We start from the raw sequence: 13350 nt of genomic DNA on the forward strand, positions 1-13350 counted from the left end.
AAATTCTCTTGAGACTTTGAGTTGCATATATTTTGTCTGTACTACAGCATTTATATGTGACAATAGAGCATTTAATGTATTGGATGTATCTTCTGAATGAGGCAGAAGTGTGGGTCCTGCCTCTAAAAATTTTAGTTGAGAAGTCATGTTCTTCTGTAGCTTGTAAAGTATGTTAAAACCCACAAAATTGTTCTTAGTTGCTCTGATATGTTTTTCAAATGAATGTGTCTAGTCTCGTGAGTGTATACGGATGGGCTGTTGTGGGGGTGGGGGAATGTAAAGGGATGAGGAAGAATAAGAGAACTGTCATGAAGAGATAAAGCATGTTTCTCTTGAAGCTGTTTAACACAGCTAAATACATGCATTGTATGCATGTATCAAAGGATAATTTTAATTCTGTAATTTAACAGGGAGCAGTCATTGACTACTAAAACTAAGTCCTAAGGTTATTTGCAATATTGATGCACCCCTCTTCTGAAAAATGTACCTTTGTGTAGATTGGTTTTTTTTTTCCTGTGAAAATGAGCTACTAAAACACCTGTCAGTAGTCTGCCATAGACCTCTTTTTGCTATAAAATCTGGGGTGTATTCCTGATAGCAAGGTTCTTGCTTTTCTTTCATGATCTTTGAGGAAATGGTAGAATGGTACGCTGGAGATAATACTTTGCAGATAGAAACCTATCAGGAATGCTAATGCTGCTGCATTGGTAGGGTTAGAGTGATGGGCTATGCCACAGCACTTATTTAAAATAAAGGTTCTGGAGTCAAAATGAAACCTTTCCATTGCAGTTGCATTTGATCATGTCTGATATTATGCTATATTGTAGATCTTCCCTGGTAGCCCAGTGTGGTGACACAACTGGAGAAGTCAATGGGAGCCCTGGGCAGAGTTCTCTTTTCTTTGTGAAGGGCTGGATGCCCTGGAATGGGTTTGGTCTGAAAGAGGGGCCTGTGCTTTACCAGATAAGGCTGTCCTGGCATAGGAATAATATTCCCCAATTTAATGTTTCCATGGAAATGTTCCAAACCACAACTACTTGCTCAGTCTCCCTTTCCCTCTCTGCCTCCCATGAGTAGGGATGGAGAGAAGAGTTAGGGGCACAAAAAGTAAAGATTACAGGTTGAGATAAGAACAATTTACTGGAAACAGAAATGGAATAAGAAAGCAAACAGTAACAGCTACACTATCAATAACAAAGTGTACAAAATAGGCAAACGATTCACACATGATTGCTCACCATGCAGAACTGGCTACCCTGAGTGCTTCTCCTGGTAATGATGAGGTGGTATAGAATAACATCTGGATCCTGGCTATGCCCTTCCTAGCTACTGCAAAAATTAACCCTGTTCTGCCCTGAACCTGACATAAATCACTTCTGAAGCACCTGTGACTTTTGCGGCCCAGTTCTCAGTTTGTGGAGCCCCTCACATTTTATGGAGGCAGAAGGACTATTGAGTTGAAATGAAGTCCCAAGAGCTTCTACAAAATTTCTTCCTTATGTAGCTTGTGTAGTATCTTCTAAAGTTAGTGTCTGGCTTGCAGGTAGACATCTCTGCTTTCCAAATTGAATGAGGTGTGGGTACTTAGAGAAGGGTTGGAAATAGACAGTCTCCTAAAAGCTCATTCTTAGCCAGTAGAATTGGGAAGTTTTGGTCAAAAGTCTTGCATTCTTTGTGTTGCTGCTAAAAAGTAGATGAAGAGTCTCTCAAACTCCTGCCCTGCTTTGTGAACTGTGTCTTTTTCCTTCTGGTAGGTCACTGCTAAACTCTTGCCAGATGAATGTTTCTGGATTTGTACTACCTGAAACTATGTGCTGTAATGGTAGAAGGTGTTAAAATTGTGTCTTTTACTGTCAGTGCTCAGAGATGAAGTTCAGCCCCTGCTCAGTTCTCCACATGCTTTTTAGTCATTCTCAAGCTATTGTGCAGCATCTGCCTGTGCATGCTCTACACTGAGAACCTTTCAGCAGCTGAATTACCCAACACCTTTCTTTTCATATGACTGAACGTTTTTAACAAACTCTAACGTGAAATGACTTGCAGTTTTAATTTAGAAAACAAAACTTGGTTTTTAAAATTAGCTTGCAGCAAATTGACTTCACAAATAGGTTAAGTGAATAACTGCCTGTGAAGGTAATAAAGGTTGTAGCATTGAAGGAACTACATGCCACAGCATTGCTACCAAAATAACGCTCCAATGAGAAGACCACTAGTTAGTTCGAGATTTACATGCAATACTAAAATTAAAGCTGCAGCACAATTATTGTCTCTGTGGCTTATTATAATTCACGCTTGTAAATTTGCTTTTGGGTTTTGAGAAAGCTTCCTGACTTGGTAGGGAACTTGGTAGTGTACTTTGGGCTTAGGGAACTAAAGTGTAAAAGAACAGTAAGTTTGTGTGGGGTTCTGTAGAGAATGTTTCTTGTAAGTGCTGAACTTGTGCAGCACCGCTTTCGCTTACAGAAGTGATAAAAGCACTGTGTCTTGTACTGTGAAATGAATTGCCAGTTCACTGGTGTTCTTGACACAAGTTATGGAAGTCTTGATACATAGAAAACAGACAAGATTTCTAAAGCTTTCTAGTTCATTTATTTGGTTAAGCTTGTGGTTGTACTCATTTTAATGTGATTTAATTTCAATTCTATTTCTGTATGATGCATATAGTTATTATCTTGATTTTTCTTTGTATGTGTTGGAACAGTTAACTATATTAATCCAGAAAACATAAGGAAAATTAAAACAAGATTTTTCAATTATGTGTGTTTTATTCTAAGATTATGCTGTTTATATATATGTTCTTTCTTAAAGAGTCAGTAAGATGTAAACAGTAATGTTTGCATGAAATAAAAGTGAAAGGAAATATATTTTAGCTGCTAAAAACTGCTTTGAAAGTAATAAATCTTACTTTATTTGCCTATAATGAAACTATTGATGAATTACAGATGATAAAAAAGCTAACATTTGAGGATATATTCCAGATGATAGAAAAGCTAACATTTGAGGATATACTGCAGATGAAGTAGGTTGAAAGAGTGTAACTGGACTAAGTTGACTTACAGGTGGTCAGTTTTGGCTGACTATGGTTTTCAACATGGCAGATGTACTTAGAGTGTGCATTTGGGCTGCAGGCAACAGGGAAGAAATAGTAAAGGAGGATTAAAAAAGGTAACAAGGAAGAAGGTAGTAGAGGACAACGAAAAAATAAAATTCAAGCTGTGGAAGTTATTTTGTCTTGCTTCATTTTGGCACTGTACTGTTAGGGCTGCTTTTGTCCTGCTTAAACAATATAGATCTGATTTACTATGGCTTGTATAAATTCAGGTGAATATATCACTGGTTGTAGTCTCCTGTCTCTATCCTGGTGACTTGTTTGACTGGCATGTGTAATTTGGCTGTCTTGGGAGACAATTCCCCTTGGTGGTAAAGGGTGAATGCAAGGTTAGTTGAGTACAAACATGGTTTGTAATTGATTGCTAATCTGAAATTGTGCAAATAAATTCGCCAGGCGTCAAAGATCAGGATTACAATCTTCAAAAGCCTGTGCTATTAGGAGACTTACCTTCTGCTTGAGACTTTATAGAAAGCTTTAATCATTAATGTTTTGGGTCATGTGTGCCTATGTGACTGTTTACCAGCAATGTAAATGGCCTTGTGGTTTCATGACCTCAACCACAGGTTTGTTGGTTTGTTTTGTTTGTTATTTTTTTTTGTTTTTCCCTCTTGACAGAATTGAAAGGTTGTTGAAGACTGAGTTACAGTTTGACACATCAAGTATTTGATGCTTTACAGCCCGGAAACCTCCAAACAGTACTGTGGTACTGGATACTTTGCACAAGAAACAACTGCATTTAAGACAGTTATTTATAGTTTCTGTATGGTCTAGCTGATGCATGGTTGCTTTCTGTAGACTATTTTTTCCTTAATTGCTGGCACCAAAACTGAATTGAGGTCTGTCATCTGTGGCTGAATAGTAATACATCTATTGTTTTTTAAAAAAATTGTAATGGATATCATTCAGGAGGACTTTTCCATTTGGTGGGCAAATATCTATCACTTTGTCATATTCCAAGTATGAAATTGTTTGAGAAGCATATGTGCGCAGGATTGGGAAGTCTTCTTTAAACCTGTATCATGGAAGAGTCCACTGACTCCTGACTCTTTAAGGCTGATGTTCCACATTGTGATATAAAGTGTAAGCTCTAGATAAGAGCTTCTATTTACGGTTGCTTCTGTCACTGACAGAGGGGAGGAGAAAATGGGAAGCAAAACTGAATAATGCCTTTGGCAAGATGAAATTAAAATTGACTGCAGTTCCACTTCCTAAGGTTCAGTAATCTTTACTGGAAACAAATACTCATAACAGTTATTTTTGTGTGTTCACGACTTTGTTGTGCAGGAGACTGCAGAATGACCATAGTGAACCAGATGAGAATTTCTGAAATGGTATTGTCTAGCAGTGGCTGTTAATAGAGGCCAAGAAAGGAACAGAGAAAACTGGAAGAGTGTGCTGGGGGAGCAACCTTTGACTCCAGCTTTCTGAACTAGAAGTGTTTATATATTTAGTGGCTCTGGGTAGATTTTTCCATGCATATGTCCCAGTGGGGCTATTTTCTGTGCATTTATGTAAAGTTCATGTACCTGGACCTCAATGCATACTTCCTTCCTACATTGTTTTTGGTAATTCCTATTTGAGCCTGTCACCTCTAGTGTCACCTAAAACTTGTTATTTCCCATGTTAGAAGATGCTGAATAACTGTCTCTCATTTTAGGAATTTGCCTGAGCCTCAGTCAGTGATGCTTGGTGCACCATAGCTGTCCTGTTTTAAGCTGAAGATGGCAATTATCAGAGAATGTTTGATATCAAGTGTTTGAGCACCGTTTGCAGTTGTATATTTGAATAGAACATGTGACTGTTTCAGGCTTAGCACAATGGGGTGTTTGTTTCTTTGTGAAAGTTTGAAAAAAATCAAGAAGTCAGACCTGACCTTTGTGGTTTCTGAAACCTGTCAGAGTGGCTTTTGGAGTCCACAGTAGCATCTGTTTCTTGTCTCAAGAGACTTCAAGTGTTTTGCTGCCCATTATTGCACCTACAAAGTATCTGAACAGAATAGCTTGACTATATTCAAAATTGTATAGAAGATGAACAGATCACTGTATCACTGAAATGAGTTGTGCATTAACATCAGGAAAATATATTCTCTTCTTTGGCAATTGAATCAAGAATACACTTGCCTGAGTGTTCTTTCCTGTTCTGTGGCTTACCAAGGATTGTGTCTTTGTCTCTGAAGTGAGGGAGAAGAAAGGGTTCAGCAATGTGAATTTTATGTCTAGACTGTAGTCCTTTAAATGAGCTTGATGAATCAAGTAAGAGCTGACTAAAAGGTTTTTAATATTTCTTGTACCACTTCAAAAGGGAAGAAAAGTTGAGTCCTAATTGGCCCATCCCTACTTCTGTGTGTAAAGTACTATAGCACGGAATTTACTAGGGGCTTGATCTCTTAGGGATCTGATGCATAGTAATGAAATGCTCACAAGTTTACTTTGTTCCTGTTCTGGGATGAGTTGACAGATTTGGCTGATGGTTCACAAATATCTTAACTTTCTGCTCCGTATTTCCCTTTAAGCTGTTTTTTTTTTCTTAGCAAATAATACAGGCTTCCAGGCAGATACGTTACAGATGAGGTAAAGATGAAGTATATGCTTACTCTTCTCTTCCAGCAATTCCCAGAGGATGAGACTTGAGCAGTTTTTGGCTCCTGTTTTTGTTTTTTCCATCTCTGTGACTTTCCCTAGCAAATGTCTAATACTGTGGTTTCAGAAGGTCAGTTCTGCAGAACTCAAGCATTCGTTCTTTATCCAAATCCAGCCTCCTTGTGCTTAATCCAGATTGCATTTACACACGTGCATTCTGTGGATGAATTCCACAAATGCTGGGTAGCTGTAAAGAGCAAGGAAGCCATCTATTGTGAGAATTTATTTTTAAAGAAAAACATGTGCCTGTATTGTCTGTGATTTCATTTAAAGACATAATTTGATATTGTTATATTAAAGTCTTCTGAGACAGGTATGAAAATGCAAAGCCATTTAAGTAGATGGATGCACTAGTAAGTTTGCCAGAGAATGTCTTAATTTGTCTTGGCTGGCCCTCCACCAACTCAGTGCCTGTAACTTTTTCTCCCTCCTCTATTAAAAACAGGAAATTCAGTAAGTTCCTGATGTATTTGTGCTGTAAAGGGTGAGGAAGAGAAAATTACCTATTTAGGACTTTGTAGAAGTCTCTTCTAAATCAGACTTGCGTTTGTCCAATTAATTTCTTTGGTATCTTATCCAAGTTTCACTACTTACCTTGAAACAAAAGAAAAATTGGTATCTCCAAAGGAAGGAGACTTACATTATTGTATTAGAATAGAGCAAGACCAATTATCAGCTGTCTGGGGATACTTCGGACTTGGGAACTTGTTAATTATTATTTATTATAAATCCTGTCTTTGGCTGCTAATCCAAGTTGAGATTCTTGTGGAAAACACTCCAAAGTGCTTTTAACTCCCAAGGCACGAGAATACAGGTTATATTAGCCATATAAATATAGACAATTAGCCATGTGTTAGCTAGACTGCATAAACTGTGCCTGCTTTTGTGGCAAATATGAAGACCTGCAATGCAAGAGTATTCCCTAAAGTAGTGTTACTTCATGTGTGAGATAAACTAAGAAATATATTGTCTAATAAAAATTCAGAAGTCCTGAACCACCTGTTACTGAGCTTCATCACAAGTAGTATCGTGTTATTTAAATAATTGAGACTTCTCTTTCCTGTAACAATCTTCATCAGGACATCCAAATGAACAAGGAGCATGGGGACATTTGAACTGCTCTTCAGATTTAATCAAAGTATTGTTTGATTTGTGACAAAAGTTGTTTTTAAAGAAAATCTCAGAGTCCACTCATATGAAATCTTTAGAGGGACTTAGTAGGAAGAGATCCATAAAAAATAGTCATTTAAAGATAATTACGTGCTGATGTACCTTAAAACAAGACTTTTTTGGGAAAAATGCTATGTAGTGTTTGCTGTGTTATTTGAATTTCCAGTATAGTTTTGGTATTTATAAAGTACATTCTTAATGCAATTTTACAGCTTTTTTTTTTTCTCTCTCTTTTTTTTTTTTTTAATCCAAGTAGCAGGTATTTACTTTATCCACTTTATGTTGCTTTAATTCTGTAGTGGCTGGGATGTCTCATGTTTACAGTGGCCTATATCTTGCAGTAATATCCGCTGAAACAAAGCTGTAATTAAGGCATGCTTTTTTAATCCTCTGGGTATTTTTTTTTCCATAAAAGGGTAACAGATGCTATAAATTAAGCCTTATTTTGGTGCACTTAGTGTTAAAAATCCCATTCTAGAGTTACTTTTTAAAAATTTCTTGTGGGCTTCAGCAAAAAATTGTGTTGTTAACTGAAACTTGTTAATCCTTCTTTTGGAACAGTCTTGGGTTTTCCAACTCTGTCCAAATATTGTGCCAGTCCAACTTGATCTGTTATGTAACTAGAACAAAATGAGGCAATCCTCAGTAAAGCAGTAGGTTGTCTGCTTTTTTAAATAGATCCCACACAGCTGCTATGTGGAGTTAAAAGCTTTTTTTTTACCTTCTGGGGGACATCAATTGAACACATAATCCATGTCTTCATGGAAAATAATTGTAAAGTTAAGAGTTCTTATTTGCAATACTCAAATGGGTATTGCTGTGGTTTAAGCAGATATATATGGATTTTTTAAAGTATGAATGTGAGATAAGGACAGTCTATCCCCTGTACGTTTCTACTGCCTTAACTCTCAGTTGAATGCTTCTGCTACTTTAAAAATAAATATAAAAAATTTGATCAGCAAAAACTTTGTCCTATTTCTTTTCTACAAATGTCGTTTCAAAAGTTCAAGCTGTTATAAAAAAAAAAATCATGTTTAAATACTTAGTCATAAAATTAGTCATAAAAACTCAAAGTATTGTTCCATTGGATAATGCCAGCCAAGGATGTTCTTACTGTTTTTACTGGTCAAATGAAACCTCTGTTCTCTGGAAACCTTTAATCTGAAAATAATGCTTGATGGATCACCAGAGAAGGATGAGAAAAAAAAAAATCTCTTGGATATGTGGTGTCAGCTATGGACTTGGTGTATCCAGGACTCCTCTTAGCTCTTTTAAATAATGGGATTTTTACTTTGAGCAATCAATATTAGGGCAGGCATTTGTGCTATTAATGGGGCTCAGTAGGGAATAGTTACTATTGTCAGCTGTGCTGAAGCATGGGATGCTGCAAAAGCCTTTGTCCACCTTCGTAGGAATGAAAGTAGGGCTAGTAAGTTGTGGGATTCTGTAGGAACTGGCAAGGTGGTTGCTTCAATAATTGTAGTAGTAGGACTAGTCTTTGTGAGCACATGGTATTATCCTTAAAATAATGGATAAACAATAAATAATCCTCACTTCACAGAAGGGTCACACACACAACCTTTGCTGAGCCTTCAGAGGCTGCTCCTCTGTATTTTGATTGTGACACCTTCAGGGACTGACAGTGCTGATCAGAAAGACTTGGTATTTAGCTAAATTAGTATACATGGCAGTCCTTCCCGTTTCTTTGGTGATACAGAATGGATGAGATTTAAATGGATCTTTGGTGATCATGAAGTCCAGCCTCCTTTGCTCAAAGAAGTGAAAATTGGAGCAGGTATCTGGCTGCTCAAGATCTTACCAAACTGGGTTTTCAGCGTCTCCGACTGGCGACTCCTCAGCCACTCTGACACTTGAGGCAACTTTCTGTGCTCTGACATCCAGGGTTCCTGGGCGCTGATCTTGCTGGTAACAACAGAAGTAAAGGTGACAGTGAATACCTTGGCCTTTACTGTATCTTCTCTCAGCAGATCCCCTGCTGATATGGTCATGGAGCCTTAGTTTTCCTGTTGCTACTGCTGCTATTTTTGCAAAAGCCCATGAACCATTCTAGAACATTCTTGATCTTCCTTCTTGCATTGATCCTTCTTACTGGGATCCTGTGATCTACTTTGTCTTGGCCATTGCATCTGTGTATGCCCTGACCTTGACATCCCTAGCCAGTTTTTCCATGTTTGTAGTTTACCATGTTTAGCAGAGGGCCTGCCTTTGGCAGTAATCAGTGCACTGGTTCCCTCTTCTGCTTCCCCTCCAAGAGATAAGAGGGTAGTTCATGTTTCATGTGAGGACCAGGTGCCTGTAATGTGAGGTTTCTTCTGCTGTATAAGAGGAGGGATTCCTGTATTTTGTCTTGCTCAGGTGATGAGTAGCAAACACCTGCAATAATGTCACCCATGTTGTTCTGCCCTCTCATCTGTGACCCATAAACTCCCAGCTGTCTCATTGTCCACAGCAGGGCTGAGCTCCATGTTTCCCTGCTGCTCTCCCAAATTAAGGGCAGCTTTCCTCCCCTACAATCCTTGAAGAGCCCATATCCAGCCATGGCAGTGGTCTGGTCTCCAAAAATTAAATGCTTATGCTTCCTTGGCCCGTCCCTGTTGTACTTTCATCCTCCAAAGGCAGTGTTTTCCAAGCTTTGTGCAGACCTGCGTGTCTTTCTAGGGTTGTGAGGACATTGCCACAGCTGGTTCCCTGGGATTTCACCTGTCCCAGTCCATTATTTAATAACCATGCAAGTGAGGAGAGGGGGCACAGAAGTCTCTGGTTGCCTTATGTTATTATTGTGTATTTAAAATGATTCTGAAAATGAGATTGCTGAACAGCCTGTTCAATTTTATTCCTTCTGCCATTCATGTCTGAATAGTAATTTCCTCGCAACCCTGTCTGTGCATTGATATATCCTGGTCACTACTTAAAGCCTTATTTAAGTTTGGGCTTTCTCCACTCCCCTTGCTTTGGAGGGCTATAGTGATATCATACTTGGTTCTTCTCCCTTCAGGCTTCTTAAAATATACTGTATATAGTCTGTATATGCTCTACTACAGTCTGAATTTCAGAATAAAATACTTGTATTTGTGTTATAAAAGGGAATTCTTACCTCCCATCTTTTTCCTTGTCTTTTCCTGAACAAACCCATACTTGGATATCAGTACTTCAAAACTATTTTAAACTGGCAAAGTAAAACTTGATGGGATATCTCCCATGACTGAACATTTCACCAAGACGGTGTTAATTTTTCCTTCAGATGAGTATTTAATTTTGTCACTGGTTGAAATCCATGGGCACAATTTGGTAAGCTAACATCATGCTCTTTTAACTTCTAGTAGTTTTATATCTTAATGATATATTGGTCTTTTTTGTCAGAATAAGCTGCTTCAAGCGACAGTTTTTATTAAGTGGTTTCTCAAAATTGAAGAGAAATCAGAAATTAATTTCAGTAGCCATTCTGCATCTCCTGTGTTAAAGTCCTATTGCTGATGACCTCTCTGTCTGAGACTGGGCAGAATGTTGGGCTGGGGAGTCTCTTAGGCTCCATGGCAGCAGGCTCATTGTCTTGCAGTTGCCATGGTGGGGGAGGACTGAAAGGTTTTCCATCCGCCTTTATTTCAGTGACCTTTTCCAAGCTGGGAATAGCAGTTGACTTGGAAAAACCTATACAGTCGTTTCTCTTCAGTGAGTCCATACAGTTTCCTCTCGAGTCTTGTAAGCTGAAAAATAAATTGAAATTGAGGAGGTAATATTTTCTGTTTTCAGAATGCCATTTCTGAAAATCTTTGATTTACTTCCCACGCAATACATAGTTGGAATTTATTAAACTGCTGTATGTGAAGACTCCTGTGCTTAATGCTTCCAGCAGCATGCATAAGTGAGGTACAATAAAAGTTCAAAGTAGTGTCAGCATGTAAAATGTTAACAAGTAAAAGCTTGATAAGATTCTTTAAATATTCACAGAGGCTTAATTTTCATCATTGACTTAATGCAGTGACTGGAGTATTCACAAACTCTGTTTGCTTATTCTTTCAGGCTGAAGGTTTTGAAGCAGATGTTAGAAGATGTTAGCTGTGGATACTGGGGTTGTGGAGGAGTGGTTATCAGAGTTCAAGGTAATACACTCTCTGATATTTAGCCAGAAGTGTTTGAATCGCTGCTGGTGAAGTATGCAGGAGTGCTTGCATCCTGTAGAAAATGAAAGATAGTAACCTTGGGTTTTGCTGAGATCATGTGATAAATACAAATGTCTACTTGAAAGGATTTTTTTCCTTGCCTCTTTGGGGCTACGTACTTCCTGACAGAGAGCAGTGAAAATGTATATCATAGATGAATTATTTTATTGGTTTGAGTACCAGACATGACTGTAGGTTTTGCTCCTGGTCTGCTTAGATACACTGGAAATATGTTTTCCTGTCTGTAGAGTGGAGTCCTTTGAAGGATTGGAGATAAGAATTACTGTAAGACTTAGGAACATTCAAATGTACATTTTCTAAAAGAATTGTTAAAAACATTAGATTTTTACCTTCTTAAGTAGTGGCAGAAAATATGTTTAGTGTTAGAGAAGAGCTGGAATTTGCATTAACTGGAATTTGTGTTTTTCCATAGTAATACTGTATCTGGTAATAATGTTCACTACCTGTGTACAGTTGGTCTTGAGAACTCCTTGAAGTTTGGATCTGAACCAAACTGTAAAAGTTTCACGGGACTGACATCTCACAGTGAAATTTCAGTGGCGGTTGCATTTTTGTAACTTCTTCAAAATCAATTTCCTATCCGCTGTTGTTACATTCCATATGAAATTGCAGAGTGATAGAGTGCAGTGTGTCTTCTGGCAACGGTGTGAAAATGTGAGGATTTCTTTGTGAAACAAGGTTTAGTTTATATAGTACACTCTGATAAATAGTGACTTGTAATGGAAAATTGTTTGTTGAAATAGCTGTTACAGTTTAATGATAGAAATTGCTTATAATATTTTTTATTTCAGACACTGCCAGAAGCATCCATATCCAAATATGCTACCAACTTGAAAGACAAGACAGCTTTGATTTCATCTCTTTACAAAGTAATTCAGGAGCCACAGAGTGAAGTGAGTATTTTGGATCCCTCACCCAAAATGTCTGATGTAACACTGGCAGAATGAAGACCTTGCATGCTAGGTAATTGATGAAAAGTCTCCTTCAGAAAGTTTGTTCTTAGCAATGACATACTATCATGGAAAAAGTATTGCAGGTTTTGTAACCTACTGATCGTAGTTAAGCTTGTAGGTCACATTCATAGGCTTCAGGGCTTGGATATAGAATTGTGAAATGCATTAAGGAATTGAAAAGATGTTTGTGTTTGACAGAATTCTTTCTGTAATTATCACTTGAATGTGAATCTCTTGGTGTCAGAAGCTTGTCTATTACAATGCAAGAGAACAAAGTTAGGTTAGCCATCCTTTTTAAATTGTTGCTTAGGTTTTAGGTCTTTTGTTGTTTGAAATACATATGATAAAAAGATATGTATTTATACAGTGGATGTACCCCTACTGAAATGAGGGCAAAATATGAAAAAAATTGTGGGGAAGAGGAGCAGGTTTCCTCAGTACTTGTACTAAGAAGGTTCTGTATCCCGTGACTGCCCTTGTTTTAAAATGTCCAGGTATGTTCAGAACATCCTGATCTGGGTTTAATTGTGTGTTGTTAACTGCCTTGTACCATCCAGAAATCCTTTTGTGCATTATTTTAATATTGCACCAAATCCTTAATTCTTCTGAAAAGACCCAGAAATAAGGCATCTTCCCAAAGTTTGAGATTATGCCAGTACTAAAGGTCAGAAGATAAAATGCTTGCAGTGTATATGCTTTTGGAGAGAATGCTGATAGTGAAACTCCCAGGTTGTCCAGCAAAGAACAAATGTAATTTTAATTTGCTGCTCAGAAAGGCATTCTGAGTCATTGCAGCTACTGAGTCAAGCCTGTCTGGTCTTCAGAATTCGTATCAAAATGTAAATTAATCTGATGAGTCTCCCTGTTGATTGCCTAATTAATACTTTCATAAGTTCTTTGATTTCTTACTACCTCTGACTATCACTAGGTTTCTCAGGGGCCTTAGTAGCAGGGTGCTGCTGCAACTTCTGGTTGAAAAGGTTGTTGGGATAATTCCAGGGGCAAGGTATTGAAGATTTCTCTGTTAGTGGGACTTAGAATTGAAATGAAGAGCTAGTGTTGACACTGAGTGTTGTTTGAGGAAAAAGTCCTAAAATCTTTTTTGGACTGTTCTCCAAGTAGCTGTTGCTTTGTGGGAGAGGCTACTTGGAGCTTTCCACATTGTAAAAATAATTACAAACCAGCAGTTAAATAGAAAAATAATATATTTTAGCTGCTGTTTGAGATCTGTTAGCTGCATTGTGCAATGTCAGCTTGCTGTACTGTGGAGGGTA

The 13350-nt window shown here is 37.9% G+C and overlaps 1 protein-coding gene across 4 annotated transcripts in view; it reads left to right on the plus strand.

The window, feature by feature from the left end:
* Positions 1 to 13350, plus strand: part of HYCC1 (hyccin PI4KA lipid kinase complex subunit 1) — a 44056-nt gene that overhangs the window by 9243 nt on the left and 21463 nt on the right. For all 4 annotated transcript variants that reach the window (XM_068208966.1, XM_068208957.1, XM_068208984.1 and 1 more), the window contains exons 2-3: positions 10963 to 11042; positions 11915 to 12016. In XM_068208966.1, the coding sequence (XP_068065067.1) occupies positions 10992 to 11042; positions 11915 to 12016 (153 nt within the window). In that variant the 5' untranslated portion in view covers positions 10963 to 10991. The remainder of the gene's footprint in view (positions 1 to 10962; positions 11043 to 11914; positions 12017 to 13350) is intronic.

This window comes from Anomalospiza imberbis, chromosome 1 (assembly GCF_031753505.1).
Source record: "Anomalospiza imberbis isolate Cuckoo-Finch-1a 21T00152 chromosome 1, ASM3175350v1, whole genome shotgun sequence".
NCBI lineage: Eukaryota > Metazoa > Chordata > Aves > Passeriformes > Viduidae > Anomalospiza > Anomalospiza imberbis.